This window comes from Mixophyes fleayi, chromosome 1, assembly GCF_038048845.1.
Source record: "Mixophyes fleayi isolate aMixFle1 chromosome 1, aMixFle1.hap1, whole genome shotgun sequence".
In the NCBI taxonomy this organism is placed as follows: domain Eukaryota; kingdom Metazoa; phylum Chordata; class Amphibia; order Anura; family Limnodynastidae; genus Mixophyes; species Mixophyes fleayi.
The window spans coordinates 363,552,662-363,572,519 of NC_134402.1; the positions used below are offsets into that span (position 1 = coordinate 363,552,662).

Here is a 19,858-nt window from a genome sequence, read left to right on the forward strand (position 1 = left end):
CAGCGCGGTTTCACTAAACTAAATACATTTCCATAATAAGATACTGGGAATAAAGCTTTTCAAAGATATTCAGTCCACATACTGCAGTAATTACCATAGTTGAAAACATTGCGACAGTGATGGTCCACTGGGCCATAGGTGGAAGACACGCTGTGCCGTAACAACTGGACTCCAGTTGAGCTCCTGAAGTTCAGTGATAAGGCCAGCAGCTACCTAATGGTTCCTAGTCCTGTCAGGTCCAGCACTATCATTAGGCAGCTCTGGGGGTCGCCACTGGTGACTGGCACTACGGTGTCATGCTGTGTCCCAGCCGATGCAACAAGTTCAGATTCATGGGGGGTGGGGCGAGTGATCGTACCCCCCCTCCACTCCCCCGCACACTGCCTGTCTCATCTTTCACCTCCACTCACCCTCCTCCCTCTTCCCCTCCACTGTCTATTGGGAGTGACATCATCATCACGTCCCGACAGTGTCAGTGAGGAGCCCGGCAGAGAGAAGCAGCCACTGAAGAAGAGATGTCAGGTAAGTAAATAATGCTAGGGGAAGTGTTAGTGTGATGCTGTGGGGCTGTATGAGGGAGAGTGGACAGTGTGCAGGGGCGGGGCAATATGAGGCAAGTTTGGGGGCAGTGTGATGAAAGTGGGGGGCAATTTGATGCAAGGGGACAGTCTGATAATGGAGGGGTACAGTATGACGCAGGGCCGCCCTGCCAGGGGGGAGACATTGTGATGCAGGGGGGGGGACAGTCTGATGCTGGAGAGGAGATATTGTGATGCGGGGGGGGGCAGTGTGAAGGAGAGGGGACAGTGTGATGCAATTGGGGGGGGCAGTGTGATGCAGGGGAGTCAGTCTGGTGATAGAGGGGAGACATTGTGATGCAGAGGGAACAGTGATGATGGGGGGGGCAGTTTGATGAAGGGAGGACATTGTGATGCAGGTGGGACGGTGATGCTGGAAGGGAGACATTGTGATGCGGGGGGGCAGTGTGAAGGAGAGGGCACAGTGTGATGCAAGTGGGGGGGCAGTGTGATGCAGGGGAGTCAGTCTGATGATGGAGGGGGAACATTGTGATGCAGGGAAAACAGGGAAAACAGTGATGATGGGAGGGGCTGTTTGTTGAAGGGGGGGCATTGTGATGTGGGGGGGACAGTGTGACGCTGGTGCAGGGACATTGTGATGCAGGTGGGACAGTAATCTGATGCTGGAGTGGGGAGGCAGTGTGAAGGAGAGGACACTCTGATGCAGGGCGGAAAGTGTGATGAAGGGGGCCCAGTATGAGTGATGAAGGGGGCCCAGTATGAGTGATGAAGGGGGCCCAGTATGAGTGATAAAGGGGGAACTGTGTGATGAAGGGAATTAACATACAAACACAATAAGAGGTGTGCCAGGGGACTACAAAAAATGTATACGTAAGTTAATAAAATATACATTTATTAATAATACATACACAAAAACAACAATGTCTAATAAAAAATAAATAAAATAAAATAAGTATGTTCTATATTTATATCGTTAGACTAGTGCATGAGAGTAGATTGTGATATTTATTTTTTGATTATTATTATATTAGACATCATTGTTATTTTTGTGTATGTATTTTTAATAAATGTATATTTTATTAACTTAAGTATTGGGCCATATTTGTGCTGATATTTTCTGAATGAAACAGTTTTTGTAGTCCCCTGCCGCACCTCTTATTGTGTTTGTATGATTGTTTATTTTTAAGCTTTAACACCCCTTAGAGAGGATGCGACATGAGATTTTTCCCTTTTTTTAATATTTTGATTCTCACACAAAATTGGTATATTATATTGTTTTGATGAAGGGAATTGCCTGTTGTCAGCTTATTGTGTCAAGTTTTTTGGATACTTGGATACCTCCCCTCTAGAAATACTATGTTTGTCCCTGGGCAGCAGTGGAGTCTGAAAAGCTTTCTGCATCAAACATCATCTGGACTCCTGGAGGAGGTAAGGCTTATCTTGAGGGTCTGGGAAGTGGGTATTTGGTGTTTGCGTGCGGGGGGGCGGCAGTTTCAAATTTTGCCTAGGGCACCGAGAAGCCTTGCACTGGCCCTGGTCCTGTTGTTCTGCACACAGTAGGACTGAACAATGTTAAACACAGCTGAGGCACAGTGCACTTTGATTTGAGCAGATGTGGCATGATTCTGCCATGTAGTTGGGTTTAACGAGAACGTTCCTTGCTAAGTACAGAGTAGTGCAAAGAGTGCACAAACAAGATTTCATTTTGAACAGCAAGATTGTTAAAATGAGATAAAGGGGGGGGGGAGAGAGTGCATTTTTAGGTGCGTTGCCACGGCACAAAACTTTTACGTTTGGCATCAGCTCTGAGCTGCCTGGCATTGTGTCTCATCCTATACTTTGAATGGAATACAATTTATATCATCCAGTGCACTTTGTAAATGAGGTCTTGTGTGGATATGGTGAAAGATAGGTCAGTTCTATATTCTAAAATTCTCAGAGCTCTTGCAATATTTAAGAATGTTACTTCCCCATGTCTCCCACTGCTCTTTGGCATGGAGGATGAGGCAGATGATGATACCAGGATACCCGCCTGCAACGAGTCTCAATGGTATGTATGCCACTGAAACCATTCTGTTTGTTCAGAACTTTTCTTTTCAATACACACATTTCTGAACTTTTTGTTAAAAAGGGTATTACATGTGAATCCATGTTGTTTTATTAGGCCATGGCTTATGTTCATTACATCAATTTAAAAGATGGTTATTTATCACACGTGTGATGTTGTGGCTTGTGCCAACATGCTCCAGAGGCAGAGGCTGTTATAATACATGGTAACTGCCTGCTTCAAAAGCCTCTATTGTCTTAAAAGGACAGGATTCAAAATAATCCATGTACAAAAGAAAACAAATCTGTTTTCTGATTTTTAGAACTAAAGCATAGTGCTTACATACTAATTATTTGTGAAAATGTTGCAGTATTTAGACTACACAATATAAACCTAGTAAAAGAGTGCCATCTAGTGGTGCACGCATCTGATAACCCAAAGTATCCAATTTTTAACTCTCCTGCACAGATGCTTTATGTGTGTATTGTGTTTGTTTCATAATCATTAGGATAAAACATTTCACAGACCATAAACTCCCCATGGCCCATTATCTAAAACAAACAACATTTTCATATATTCCAAATATCATTTTCCAGCATGTACTTGTTTATTATTACAAGGTTCGAAACATTTTATGTATACAACTGTTATATTTTCTGTTGCAAAATAATTATACTATTTTGAATATGCTCCTAATAGTCCATGACATATAAACAGTCTATATAACATCTACCGCAATTATCAGATTTAATTCTCTTATGCCAAAAAAATATAAAGCCACATTGAAATTCTGTGTTATTTAGTAGCCAGGAATCTATTTACTATTTCTTAATCATCATCATCAACATTTATTTATATAGCGCCACTAATTCTGCAGCGCTGTACAGAGAATTCACATCAGCTCCTGCCCCATTAGAGCTTACAGTCTAAATACCCTAACATACACTCACACAGGCAGACGGAGAGAGAGACTAGGGTCAATTTTTTGATACCGGCCAATTAACCTACTAGTATGTTTTTGGATTGTCAGAGGAAACCAGAGCACCCGGAGGAAACCCACGCAAACACGAGGAGAACATACAAACTCCTCACAGATAAGACCATGATCGGGAATCGAACTCATGACCCCAGTGCTGTGAGGCAGAAGTGATAACCACTAAGCCACCGTGCTGCCCTGTATTTAATACTATCATATATTAATATGCCTATTGGTAAAAAGCTTAATCTTGCTTAGTGTGTCCTACTTATGTTTAACCAGAGGTTTTACTGTATAGTTTATTATGAATACGTTCATATGTGACTTGAGAGTAGTCTTGATAATATAGTCATCAGTGGTAATCACATGCTTAGAGTGGTGGTTTAAGCTCCCAGAGAGTGCAGTTATAATTAGAGCACAAATGGGGGTTCACCCAAAATACTTTATGTCCCTCTCATGTCTTCAACCAAAAACAAAATATGTCTACATTTCAGATGGGCCACAAATGTTATATTATTTGTACCTCTACAATGGACCTTTATAGGTGTATTTATTTTACAATGGGCAAAGATGTAAATTCTCCAAAGCCAGGAATGACAGTAGCTAAAAAGGCAGGAAAACCAGTATAACTTTCCCAAAAATGTTTTGTGTTGTACTAAGGTCGGTAACCCAAGTCAGCTGATTCTGAACAGGTCGGAAAATTAATTTGCGAATTAGTCTTGATTCAACAAATATTCAGCATATAAATAGCTCCCACTAGATAGTCAGGCAACCCCGTCTCCATTTACAATCAGCTCTGGCCAGTGGTAGTCTATCTTTAGAACACCACCACTCTATCATTATTTCCTATTTGCACAGCTCCCCTTGTCTAAGAATTTTTTTTTACTTCAAAAAGTGGGCAACATGTTCCCCTCCCAACCTCCTGAACAAAACTCCCACTAACCAGCCCCAGCACTAGACAACATGGACAAGATGCCAATATAATAGGTAGACCACGAGTGTGAGTGGACAGCACAGAGTTGGTGCCTCTAGGTTAGGTGGTCGCAAAAACATATACACCTTTTTAAAATTAGCTTGTGCCCTTCTCAACCCCCTGAAGATTGCGACTCCTTGAGTGGCAACTTGGTCACTTGAGTGGTGCCAGTGTTATATCCCTGAGACCCCTGAGACCCCTGTCCGTTATGCCAAAAAGAGTAAAAAAAAAGTTTAAAAAAAACCACATAAACCTTCAACAAATATAAAATGATCTGATGATTCCCTGGAAAAAAACTGAAAAATAGACTCACCCACATACTAGCGCTGATCACCACTAAATGATCAAAGCTGGGAGTCTCCAGTACTCTGCTTCACCCACAACCAATCACGCTTGCAGTCAATCACGCTGGCCGCTTGTAGTTGGCTGCCAGTACTCTGCTTCACTGACAACCAATCACGCTTGCAGTCAATCACGCTGGCCGCTTGTAGTTGGCTGCCAGTAAAGAGGATTCCTGGGGACTCACGGTTTTCATCACTTAGCACCAGTCATTCATAGTGTGCGGGCAGGTAATCTTTATGTGGGGAAATTTGTTTTGGGTGGTGGGGTACAACAATGCTGCCCCTCTGTCAATGACACATATCCAATGAAACAAAAGTGACCTTGTATTGTGTGACCTGCCATATTTTTACTGTCTGCAGCCAGAATACATCTTGCATCTCTCACATGAAGGAACATGACTAAAGCAGATCTGCAGATTGTGTATGCAGTGTGGGTGTATATTTATATGTATATGTACTTATGAAATATCCAGCTACCACATCTCTTCTGTCTGTTTACTGCCTCACTTGGCAAAACATGTGCCGCTATGAGTTGTTTGCAAATTAATGTTGTATATTTATATGCGCACCAGCCATCTAACAGTTGACATGAGCCCTGTTTTTTTATTTTTAAATCATTTAATTGTTTTACAAAAATACAAATGTGTACAATAAAGCACATAGCTCTTTAGTGTTTGCTACATAAAGCAGCATAGAAAAGCCTGAATCGGTAGTTCAGGGACTGTAAAGAAACAAACAGGCCATGTAGACAGCCGTCAGAATCTATTAAACAGGAAGGGTAAGGAATTGTAATGAAAAGGAAACACTTATTAATACAGAAAACCTTTTTGGGACCCTAATTAACATAAATGTAATACCATAATTGTACAAACATGTTTCAAAAATAGTATCTCTGTCAAATTCACAGTCATTCTTTTCATGCGATTGCAACTAAATCCGTATTTTTTTAAGGTTATTTAAGGTACTTATTTTTTTTCTAAAAAAAGCCAATTATAAAATTCACAGTTAGTCCTCTAAATTCAAGAAAGAGGTTGTCAGATTTCACCACAAATAAACTTTTGTGAATATGGTTTATATTAAGATATTGAGTAAGTAAAACCTAATGCAAACTTCTGGGGATGCACAAAAGTCTCATTCATTTTTTGGGAATATCCCGCACAAGAGGTTGTACATAAAATAAAACACATATTAACCAATATTGTGTGAAACAGAGTATGAAGGGTTTTCTACTTGTAACAATGCCATCAAATAAATATTAGGGCCAAAGATCTCAATCAGATTCCAAAATAAAACTGTTTTTGTTCAGGAAGCACAATGTATAGACAGGGAAGATCCTGATTTCAACTCTTTAATTCTCAGTGGTCAGTGATCATTTTTCTAAGCATTAGCTAGACCCAGATATAACTTTGTGAAGGTAGCACAAACCAGTGCGGTTGTGATTATGACGTTCATACACCTTGGCTGGAAGATATACAAGTAATTGCATCTAATCATATTTTTTGTCCACTGAATCCCTTACATCCCTATTTTCATGTAATTAATTATGTAGAAGGAAATCAATAATCCCCATTAGGGCTTCAGTTACTGCCCTGATGTTCTCATGGGGTATCTAACAAACAGCAATGAAAACGGACCTCTTTATCGGTAGGGGAGATAACAATCATATTGGGTGTTGTCACTTTATACCTTCCAACAAGCCCACGGGCACAAAGACTAGTTTTTTACAGGAGTGCACTAGATTAGGCTTTTTACAGGACTAACCAAGTGCAGTCCTGCAAGGACTGATGATGATGATGATGATGATGACTGACCAAGTGCAGTCCTGTAAGGACTGATGATGATGACTGACCAAGTACAGTCTTCTAAGGACTGATGATGATGACTGACCAAGTGCAGTCCTGTAAGGACTGATGATGATGATGATGATGATGACTGACCAAGTGCAGTCTTCTAAGGACTGATGATGATGACTGACCAAGTGCAGTCCTGTAAGGATTGACCAAGTACAGTCCTGTAAGGACTGATGATGATGATGACTGACCAAGTGCAGTCCTGTAAGGATTGACCAAGTACAGTCCTTTAAGGACTAATAATGATGATGATGACTGACCAAGTGCAGTCCTATAAGGATTAACCAAGGGCTGTCATGTAAGAAGAATAATATCATAAAATAGATGGACTAATACTTTATGGGGTATATTCAATTAGCCGAGGACATCCTGGCTACACGTTTTTTTTGTTATTAGGTTAGAGCAACATTGCAGATTTCCCTTCGCAACCTTATGGGCACTTTGCACTTGAATATGCCCCTATTAGTCTTACAACCTAGTAATGGTGTAATTAATCCAAAGTTTGTGCAATTTCTAACCAGATCTTCCACTTAATTTGCTCCCTGGCTTGATATATGGCTTGATATATACTATAGCCCAGAGGTAGACACATAGGAAATGACCAAAATCATGAGTGACTACCACTACTACATTTTTTATTTGATGTTTAATATTTATTATTGAGTTGTTTTTTTCACTGTGTCCTACTAAGATTATTTAAGACTTCATTAAACATAGATAAGTTCATCTTGCACATTTTACACTTTGATACAGTTTGTCTTTCACGTTTATTCTAAGTCTACACATGTATGTATCAGTATAGCTGCGCTTTGCCAGAGACCCTTCATACCTCCATTACTTCTTTGCGGATGCTGACGATCCTGAACCAATGCATAAGCTGCGGAAAACCTTCCAGCTCTGCGTTGCGCTCTTGCAGAGCCACTTTCCTCTTACAGGACAGCTGGCGGCTGAAGTATTTCACCAGTTTGCTCTGAAATAAAACATAGATAAATCAGCAACTGATAGAAGGTAGAAGCCACTTGTTATTATGTTAGTAAGATTTTAAAATGATTATTACTATTTGAACATGATACATCTTAAACCAGTAACGGGAGGATTGTGTGCAAGTCCCTCACTGATAAAGGAAACAAAAACATGACCTCTCTCTCTCTCTGATATAGCAGCCGGACAATGAACTGAAACAGAGGCAGAACTAGCGATCTGTGGCCCCCAATTCAGGGCAGCGGGGAGGAGGGAACCAAGGCCCACAGCTGGCTTGTTCCTCATGCAGCAGGCCCCATTGTCTCCATGGGCCCCGATGCACAGCACCTGCTGCACCAATGGTAGTTCCGCCACTGAACTGAAATACATTACATTTCCATTGCTGTGATTTACTGAACTTGCTGGACTTGGCAATTTAACTGTTGTTTCTGTTTGTTTTTAAGTTGTTCATATGTACAGGAATCTTCCAGGCAGCTGATCCATCTGCTGACCAATTGGTTTCCAGAAATCTTACGAACGTGCGGCCAGTTGCTGTAAAGTCTACAACTGTTTGAGTGGTTTCAACTTCCAATTTCATATTGCACATACAAAACATAATCAGAGCCTACGTTTTCATGACAGTACAGTTTAACTACAAAGAAATAAATTATCTGATTACATAATCTCAGAATTGAGCATTGGTGGCAGCACAAGAGCTGCATGTCTTCAAAGTCAAAGAATGCCCTGCGTATACAAGTTATTTCTCACCCTTTGTACTCTTACTCATACTCTTAGTAATTGTGTTGTGACAGAGTGAGCACAGGACATACAGGCTGTCTCTGTACCAGATTAGTACATGACTGGATGGTTATGTCTAGTCAGCTTCAGTAACAAGCCATAAGTAAACCTATATGATGGTGTTCAGAACTGATTATGTGATGTGATGAGAAGGTAATGTGGATTCCTGTGGAATTTTAGGTGATTAATAAATTGGTGAATGAGGGATTGGGGGAGTCTTTATTTAAATGAAGGATTTTCTCACAGTGTCTGTGTATTTTCTTATAGTATTCACTTAGTGAATACTTTTTTTAACATATTAAAAAGTCATTTATCATCATCAATGACCATTCATCATTCATCATAATCAGATGATTATGATGAAGGGCGTATAATGTATGCCAATCGCATCATGATAAGTTTACAGCTTTTCTTGATGCGCTTTAAGCCTATCATCATTCGGGCGCATTTACATGTTCATTTTGAATTGCTCATATTGTAAAATATGCACAACTCAAAATAAAGATGTAAATGCGTCATTTTCTCAGCACGCAGTTTACATCTGCATTTTTTGGACACAAATGCATCCAACTCTAAATGGTACCCAATGCGTGCAATACATACCGTATGCATATAGCTTTTGTAAGCTAGTTCTGCGCATACTGTGCATGCACATATTATATTTACTCACACACTTATACATGGGAAGAATCCTTTTTTGGGGAATATAGTGTAGGTCCAAATCACAGAAGCAAACTGCAGCTACATAAGCAAACAACGTGGTTGATTACATTTACAATAACTCATTGAAAGTATATTATTCATATATACAGACAAAGATGGATGAGCAGAAAGACAACAGATTGTAAGCTTGCGAGCAGGGCCCTCTTATCTCTTGTAAAACGGTACGGAATCTGGTGCTATACAAATAAATGTTGATAACGGTGATGAAATGTATTATAATCAATGTGATAAGTAAATTTTAGAGTATTTTTAGTGAAATATTAAAATAATGTATATGATTCAATGCTTGTATGTACCGTGTGTTAATAAAAATGTTTGTTACCAGTGTTACCGAAATTGTTTAAACAATGTTAACATTAATATAGAAAAACAGTGTTGACATGAGAAATTAGTGTGCATGAGGAATGTGTTGAGATAAAGCGTGGGAAGGAGTATGATTACAAATGAAGAAAAGATAAGGGTCAGGTGACGGAGAGCACAAGAGGGTAAGACAATTGAGTAGAAGGCAACAAGAGAGAAGGAGGAGGACGTGTGAGAGGCGAGGAAGAGGAACATTGAGTTGAATTTAGCAATAAAATATATGAAATGACAGTATTGTGACACACTAAGAAGATAATGATTGATTCAAATGGAGGATAAGCTATAGAGAAACCTTAGGTCACAAGATTGAGAATCTGTGTGCCAGGAATAGGTCAGTTGTGAGAGAAAACTGTGTCAACCCACAGTCCAGAAGTAAACAGTGTGTGTAATTTGCCTACACATGTTTATATAACTGAGCTATAACTGTGTCTAAAAAAAACAACTGGATTTAGAGATAATCAGACTTTACTTCAAGCAGAGGCAGTGACATTATAATAACCTTTTACCTCACTCTCTGTAGTAAGATAACAAACACATAAATATATTGGGCCTGAGTCATTAAGGAAAGTAAGTAAAAAAAAAGGAGTAAATGTTCTCTGGGACAAACCAATTTACAATGCAAGGGGTGCAAATTAGTTTATTATTTTGTTCATAAGTTAAATACTAGATGTTTTTATCATCTAGCACACAAGTAGTTGATAGCTTGATTTGTACACTGAAATCTAAAGTTGGTATAGGTCAGGACATGCCCTAACCTAACTATAAATCTCTCCCCACATTTTAAATTTACCTCCCCTTTATAATGCAACATGGTCTAGCCAAGGTGCAAAGTTACTCCTTTTTTATGCTTTGCTCTCCTTAATGACTCATTGTATCCAGAGTGTGTACATCTTTACACAGACTTTTGTGTTATCAGGCATTTATGAAATGTTAAATTGTATGATTCAAAAACAACATCTTGCAATTTTAAAGAAACAAAATGAGGTTAGTTCCATGGTTTGTCATTTCTTTGGAGATGAATTCCGCAAAAAGCTCTAATGCGCCAACAAGATTGAAAGCGGAAACCCTTTTTATTTACTGTAGTTTTTCCATTAATTCAAAACATATTGGTCAGCATGATTAAATTATAAAAAAATGCACAAGGATATTCAATACACTGATTATACTGATCACATCAGTGATGCAACAGTTCTATACGTCAATTGTCAATAACTGCACTAACAGCTATTCAAGGCTGATTTATATATATATATATTTATATATATATATATATATATATATATATATATATATATATATATATATCTATATATACAATATATGAACTCTGTAAATATAGTGTAAGAATATATATTTTATAGTATAAGACCAGTGATTTAATACATAGTGTAATAGTATTAAAGTAATGGTTCATAAAGAAGAATTATTAGTAGTGTAACAATCAATTTTGGCAAGTGTAAGTCTAGGGTTGCCTAGTTATAAATGAGTGATTTAGGGAGTAACATGATATGATCCAGAAGATTAGTTATATTACATAGATTACAAGATGATTTCTGTATATATTGAATGTATTAATTTCTGTTATGTGCTATATGATGGTCACTATGGTTTTTATTATATAAGCAGTACTTTCCATTGCTATAATTAAAAATATAACATAGCACATATTTTTACTTGTCTGTGGGAATCTAATTAAATATTACCAGGGAACTATAGGGAGAGGTTTCCTGAATCATCCCTGGTACATATATCTCCGCTATTCACCCTAAGTGTAGTATAGAGGCACTAACTGCTCAATAAGACCTAGTAAAAGGTGTTACATGTATTCTGATCACCTCATCCCATCCAGAATCCAAGATTTCTCCCGGGCTGCCTCCACTGGAACAACCTCCCACCTTGTATCCGACTGTCCCCTAATCTGTGCACCTTCAAACGGGCACTTAAAACTCATCTGATCCTCACTGCTCATCATCCATCCACCTAACCATCTCTCCACACTAGATATCTTCTTCTCTTTCCCTGTCCTCTTACTAGCTCCACTCGCACTTGATCCCCTCCACCGACTCCCCATTGTGCCTGCTGTTTGTTTGCCCTCCCTTTAGGATGTAAGCTCCTACGAGCAGGGCCCTCTTCCCTTCTGTCTCTATACCTATTCTTCTGCTCCATCTTCTCGGTACTTGCTATGCTTGGAGCCTTAGGAGTCTTGGTATTATTCATTTATTGTTAGGTACTGTTTCGCCCTGTATGGTCTACTGTTGTACTCCGTACGGCGTTACAGAAATCTTGTGGCACCTTATAAATAAAGGATAATAATAATAATATGTAGAACTGTAATTATTAAGGGGCATGTTTTACTATTGTGTAAACCATGAAAATAAATTCACTATTTTGCACATGCTTTGCTTACAGGGGACGGGCTGTGTGGGAATGCTGCTGCGCCTCTCATTTACAGAGTTTCACTTCCTGGGTATATATCATACTTGCCAACTCTCCCGGGAATACCTGGGAGACTCCCGAATTCCGGGTAGGTCTCCCGGACTCCCAGGAGAGCTAGCAATTCTCCCACATCTGCCCACTTCCTAGTGAAGCGGGCAGATTTTAAGCCTCCATGATGCGATTCTCCGGGAATCGCATCGTTTTGACCCACCCCCAGTGTTAAAATGATGTCACAGCGAGCGGGGCTAACATGACGCGATTCACAGAGCCCTGCCCCCTCACACCCACCTCTACTCCCAGACTCCCGGAGGCCAACCTTTAAAGGTTGGCAAATATGGTATATATGGGTGCACTACTGTATTTTTTTCTTTTATATCTAAAGAGGATGAAGGCAGATTTAGGCCCAAAAAGAAAATTATGCAGGTTGGTAAGTCATTGTGCCTGATGCAGAGTGGAACGCAATCATCAGTGTAACTTACGATTGACAGTCACATGCTAGTATATGTGTATGTCCCATAGATTGTAAGCTTGCAAGCAGGGTTTACTTACTCCTTTCTTTGTGTTACCTTGTATTGTTTATTACTGTGTTTGCCCCCAATTGTAAAGCGGTATGGAATTTGCTGGTGCTATATAAATGTTGATGATGATGATGATGATGTATGCCGTATTCAGAGTTGAAGATGCCTCTAGGTCTAAATGAGAAGCAGATGAGTCCGCTTTATAACAGACACCCCCCAGACTTCTATCCAACTTGTGAACATGTACAAAAACCTTTTATTTTACATGTTTCAAATGCAATTGCTATGAAGCTTCATGTAAACTTGAATAATCTAGCTAATACAGCACAACCAACTTCCTGAAATACGTACAAAAAGAACAATTTATAATCTTTGCTACAACACACTCAGCAAATCCTAATCTATGGCCAAGCGACTACTAAAGTCTAAATAAGCTACCGCAAATTTATTTGCAAACCTCTAAAAACAAATGGTTTACTAGTTCGGGTGTTTGTCATCATCATCCACTACTTACACCTGCCCCTGTCCACCCACAAATAAAACCGCTTTTTCAGCCGTACCTGCGTCCCAGTCGGAATCTGTACGCAATTGCTCAAACACGACGTTACTGTAAATTGCATATGTTGGAACATCCTTTCCTCCCCGTTGCGCCTCTTCAGGCGTAAAGAGACAGTGTGACAACAACGCATCTCACTGTTAGTTAGGCCCATCAACATAGTACTTTTGTTCTCTGAGTGCTCACATTAGACATATTAAAATGTGTTTTATGGAAACACTGAAATTTATTTTCTGGCTTTTCTTCTGATTTTTCTCCATGGAATTCAGCTATGTAAAAAAAAAGTATATCCTAAGAGCCTTTATCCCGGATTATTTCCAAATAAAACTGAATGTGAAATTAACAGCAGTTATAAAGTAATATATCTCTTCTTACTTGCCAACATGTAAAAAAAAAGCTCAGTGTAATATAGCGTAGTTTAAGAGCAAAGAAGGAGATGAAGAACTGGTATAACCAAGCGCACTAAATCTTCATTGTTTGTCACTTGGCAAAAGTCGTTGGAGCCCCTATAGTATATTAAAACTTAACCTTTATTTGTAATAACTAAAATAATTAGATAAAAACAGAAAAACATAAGTGAATAAATGTGAAATATAGTGTCAAAAGTGAAATAAAAACTGTGAAAATAAAAAAGATTGTTTGTAGTTCCTTATTATCCAATATTAGATTACTTGTAGCACTTGTGGTGAATCAGTCTGAGGAAGTTAATATCAATTGCAATTAAAGCTCTGTTCCGAATAAAAAGTTAAACCATATGCTGTTGTGGGATAATCAGTTGATTCTCAAGATATAGAGCCGTATAATGTCTATGTCTCCCTGTGCTTTAGCTGATGGGTGAATTGTCCGCTGTATACGCCTCTCTAACAAAGTGTTTCTTTTCCTTTTGGATGTCACTTCTCTTTGCCCTGAATTGTCTAAAAAAGTCACATTGTTGAGTAATTAATTGCTCATCCCATTATAGCCAATAGACAAACTTAATCAATTGAAGTCACACAACACAAATCAACTGTCGCTCTGTGAGATTGAAGTCAAAGGTTGTGCTACACAGTGAATAAATATCATCTGTGTGAAACACCTAATAGGAAGCAAGCTGCTGCAAACCTGGTGCTCACTGGTATGCAATTAATTGTACATATTACTTTTATATACATAATATATATATAACTCCTTTTTTTTGCTTTGTTCCCCTCAATGACTCAGGCGCAATATATATATATATATATATATATATATATATATATATATATATATAGTATTATAGTTCTACAGTATACCTGACATCTGTTTCACACTGCAACAGCTACTGTGTAAAACTGCGCTCTCTACTATGCCCACAGGATGGCACTGTGGCACCAACTGGTGATCTATACAAGTACAGGGAATGTAGTAAGAGGATAGTTTAAACACTATATGAAATACAAATGCATTACTTAATTTGTGACTTCTGTTTTTATTATATTGAAAATACATACATAAAGTAATCCTTATACTATGTAATAACTTGTTGATACAGTTAATAACTGCAGATATTACTACTCATTGACTGATCCTTTAGAATACGGCATATGAACGGTCGGATCTGTAGCTAATTTGGGGGTGAATGACTAGATGACAAGGAGTCAGTGCTTCGTGGACACACACAATGCATATACACACTAATGTGATCATTGGCCAAACACCCTTCTAGACCCATCACGTTTTATTGGACAGCAAAATAATTTTTAGGCCATTTGGATAGTGCATCCAGGCCAGTTTAGAAGAAATGGCCAGGTTGGCTCACCAAATCGCAGCATGTGTGCCCAACGTTACATTTTAGAGCCCCTGAGTGTATCATAGCTTCTACACAGACCAGCGAGTGCTAGTGAAATCGGATCGCTCTACTCTTCTATCAGCAGTTGTGCTTTCATAAATTAATTCCATTTATTAACAATCAGCAAATGCATGTAAACTTTGTGGCAACTGGCTAGCTTTAATCTTTGAATTGTGTAAAATTTTTGGGTACTATGGTTTATCAATAATTAGCAAAATATAATGTGAGACAGGTAAATGCAAACAAAAGAGAATTAGAGGAAATAAGGAGGGAGCTCTGGAAACATCACATAACATACACACAATACTTCTCTCCGAAGCAAGGTAAGCGCTACGTAAAGGTTCTCCCCCACACTCTTAAACGAGCACACCTACAATAAAAGTGGTCTCTCATTACCTCATTCCACATCTACTATGCTCTGGGGATAGCTGGATTCCCCATAAAAACATGACATGCCCAGGAGAATGTGCAGATGTGCAAACTATCTCCCCTGAGCTCCATCCTGCTCTGTCAGTCTACCGTCTCCTATTCATTACATCTATTTATCAGCAGGCAGGACCAATGCAAAGGAAACCAAGATTACATTTCTCAAAGGCACATACTACATTTTCCAAACCTTTATCTCCTTAATAAGGTGGAGTGAGGTGCTGTCAAATATTACAACGTTTACTGACAATGGGGAGAACGGAATATAACACAACATCTATTTTAATCTATGTACTACACTTAGTTTACACTAATCACTATGGGTCTGATTCATTAAGGAACTTAGGCAAGAATTTGAGTAAGTTTTCCTACTTAAGTTTTCTGGACAAAACCATGTTACAATGCAAGGGGTGCAAATTAGTTTATTAAGGAAAATAATGGCTGTTTTTTTCATGTAGCACACAACTATTTGATAGCTTATTTGTACACTGACATTTAAAGTTGATATTTGTGTGCTAAAGGAAAACACAGAAAGTGTTTAACTTATGTGCAAAATAGAAAACTAATTTGCAACCCTTGCATTTTAAAATTGTTTTGCCCAGAAACTTAAGTAAGAATACTTACTCAATTTCTTGCCTAAGGCAAAAAAAATGTAAGTTTTCTTCTGGACAAAACCATGTTACAATGCAAGAGGTGCATATTAGTTTTTATTTTGCACATAAGTAAAATATTGTCTGTTTTTTCATGTAACACACAAATACATCAAGTCTTCTTGAAATGTAAAGTTGATCTACCCCAACTATAAATCTGCCATCATATTTTAAATTTACATCCCCCCTCCAATGCAACATGGTTTTGCCCAGGAGCAAAGTTGCTCCTATTTTTTGCTTTCCTTTCCTTAATGAATCAGGCCCTATATGTTAAATAATTATATTCTACACTCATACTGATTGTTTGGAGGACTCTATCTGATAGGTGTGAACTTTAGCTTTGAGCTCTAATGCAGACATAAACTACAGCCTGAAATCACAAAGTGACTTCATGTTCTGCACACACCATTCAGCAATGTTTTCCTTCTCATGCAGAGCACATCAGGCAGTCTCACAGTGAGATACTATTTATGTGTACTCTACCATACACAGAATATACAAACTAACATAAATACACGACTTTTGAAAAATACAATCTACAACACTGTTAAGAACTAACAGTACATAGATGACTACAGAAGGATAGACAATTTTCTAAACAGATAGTAAGTTCTTTCATAAATACACATTTACAGAGACAGATGCACTTACCCGCAGACATAAACAATTATACACACATGCATAGTTAAAAGAGTGAGAACATACAAAAACATCAGGATATTATGGGGTCACTTTTGCTACTATTGCGCACTGAAAATGATAATCATTGATAATTGGTAGTTGAAAAAATGTATTGAGATTTAAGTTAAAATCATACTTGCCAACTCTCCTGGAATGTCCGGGAGTTTCCCGCATTTTGCGAGAGTCTCCCAGACTCCCGGGTGAGTGTGCCAATCTCCTGAATTCTGCCCACTTCACTAGGAAGTGCCCCACTTCGTAGTGAAGTGGGCAGAATTAGATCCCAAACGCCGCGATTCCCGTGAATCGCGGCATTTGGCCCCGCCCCCAGCTGTCAAATGACGCGTTTGTGTCATGACGTCACGCCCCCCTCATGCCCACCTCCACTGGCAGGCTCCCGGAAGAGAGCTGAAAAAAGTCGGTAAGTATGGTTAAAATTAATCTATATCATTAGTAAAAAATCTAATAAAATACACATATATTACTATGGAACTGATGCTAGAATGTGGCGACTCAGAGCATACATTCTGCTATGTGCACGAGACACTGCAACATGTCTATAGTATGCATTAGTGTAAATAATGTTATCGGGGATAAGGTCACCTCCAAATAAGAGATGGGTTTTCAAAGAGCATATACACATTAGAAGGCTGTGGGAAAGTCTGATTGAGCGCGGTAGGGAATTCCATAAGTGGAGAGCAGCACGGGAGAAGTCTTGTAGGCGGGAGTGAGAGGTGGGTGCCAGAGAAGAGACAAGGCGCACGTCAGAGTTAGATCTAAGAGGGCGGGAATTACAATACAAGAATTCCTCCGATCACATTTACCAACATGCCCAAAAATGCTCCAATCAATTTCCATCAGATTATTATTGTATAGGTTTTATGACCACACACTGCAAAGTCAGGCAAATTGCCCGTTATCACTGTAGATATTTGTGACCAGCATACGTATAAAGCTGCATCACAGCTACACAGAAATGCAGGATTTTTATAGTAATCACCTATATATGCAACAATTAGGGACTAAGGTACTTCTAACAGCATTTTGTTTTAGTTCATATGAGCATATTACCAGTCTAATTGGTGGCCGTATATGCTCCTTAAAGAAAAAAAATTGGCTATTTATGTGATATTTTTATTACACACAGTAGTACAATATACATTTTTAGTATCTTCAGTATTATAATATATCACTTATTATCACTATTAACAATTAACAATACCATCTACAATTGCTAACCACTATATTAATTGAACACATGTGACATGATAGCAGTAGTACTTGTTTCCGGCACTTCGATGTTGTTCGTCTCTCTCTATAGCAGGGGACATCTAACACAGTGACTCTCACTAAAGCCAGATAGAGTTGTTGTGACTCATCTCCTGTTACGGAGAGTGCCAAAGATGTATGGCAGAGGTCCTGGCTATGTATATGTGCCGGGACCCTGCTAAATAAAGTGAATGGTGAAGGTTAAAGGGAGGTACCACCAAAGTACTATTATTCATTCATAAGGGAAATTATTTGGTACAGTTGATATTTACAGTAGAATACCCCATTAAATGCTTACTATTGTTTGGCTATTGAATGATGCAATACAAATATTGTTTTTGTTATTTATATTTATGTATTTAGTTTTCATGTATCCTTCTCATATGCATTTGTTCTCAACCCCCAAAGGAGGCAGTGCTATGATGTGTATATGTGAAATGTACGTCAGTCTTTAGTCCCTGTGGTTGTGTGTGTGAGGGTCCCTACTGCATTTTACATTGTTATCCCATGTATATGTTGTAATATGCAATTGACATGTTTGTAACCGCTCAGACATCTCTCTGTTCCCAGTAGGGAAGAGGTTAAATCACCACTTCTAAAGTGCTGACTGATTATTTCTACAACAGGAAAACCACCAAGATTGATTTGTTGGGCAAAGGTCAATGATAGCTAATGAGAGAGCATAGAGGAGATTAAGGTATATCTGCCACCGACTGCTCCTCCAATAACTTATAACACACCAGCGATATGTGAATATAGACATACATTGCGGGAAGGTATTGCTAGAGAATGGTGGATCAAAAGCAGAATGCAAACATTATATCACCAAAACGTTGCACCTCCGAGTTGGCCACCTCTCCACATACGCCTGTTAGGATTTGTATCTTCTTCAGCTGCTTGAGGACTGGTGTAATAAAGATAGATTCTGATAATAATGGTCATCAACATGTGTCTTTAATAGTAACAAAAAAAAATGGTTTAAATTAAAAAATTAAATGTAGGTCACCCTTCTCCCCATCTAATAACCTGGGTTGGTTAAAGCTGACAAGAGGCAAACAGCATGGGATAAACATACAAAAGAGTAACCAACACCAGGCTGTTTCAGGCTGGGCTTGTCAGACTATAAAAGGGAGATCCGCAGAGTAGTCAGCAGGAGACTGAATTTCCTAGGGGAACTGGGCCCACAAAATTATTTAGGGGGGCACCCTATGGAGAACTACAAGTGCCAACATGCCCACAGCTGCTAGTGGCTGCCAGACAGAAAACTAAATAAAATAAAGATACTGTCACCATTGAAAAATACTAGAATTATTAGAAATAAATATAATAAAAACCCTGTAAAACAATTTAGTGTAGACTTGGTGCGAATGAATGAGATGGGCCCTGTCCACAAGCATCCAATTCATAACCTATGCTGGGTTGATGTGTGATGATAACAGAGTATCCACCAAGACATGCTCACAGCGTATCCTGAGGAGGCCACATCTTACAGTGTATTTTGAGCTGCACATATCTCAAGACAAGTGCATCTCAAACTGCACAAGTAAGAACACACTTTTGCATCCAATTTTTTTTTTATACGTTTGTGGGGCAAAATTGTATTACAGTCTAAGGGCTGATTCATCTTCAGATGTAAGTCCTGCTGTGTTCCGCATCTCATGTGAAATTGCTCTGTGCATGTACAGAAGCTGACTTTATGCTAGTGAACACAAATGTATGCAATTCAAGTCCAAGCGCAAATGACACTTCCGTCAGCCTACAAATTGAGGGGCGGACCGGGGGAGGGAAGGGCGGATGAACACAACAAATGTACAGTAAGGGCGAGCCGAGGTCGGGTGCACACACATTCATCTGAATCCAGCTCTGGCCACCTCTGAGGTTCGTGATTTTTAGCCGTATCACAGTTATAAGGCAGGTGTAAGTGCTGACTGATAGTGATGACTGATGT

General features: G+C 38.9%; 1 protein-coding gene across 2 annotated transcripts in view; it reads right to left on the minus strand.

Moving 5' to 3' along the window:
- The window catches only part of KSR2 (kinase suppressor of ras 2), a 388,289-nt gene that overhangs the window by 313,638 nt on the left and 54,793 nt on the right, over nt 1–19,858 (minus strand). For both annotated transcript variants that reach the window (XM_075178524.1, XM_075178525.1), the window contains exon 2: nt 7,556–7,696. In XM_075178524.1, coding sequence (XP_075034625.1) covers nt 7,556–7,696 — 141 coding nt within the window. The remainder of the gene's footprint in view (nt 1–7,555; nt 7,697–19,858) is intronic.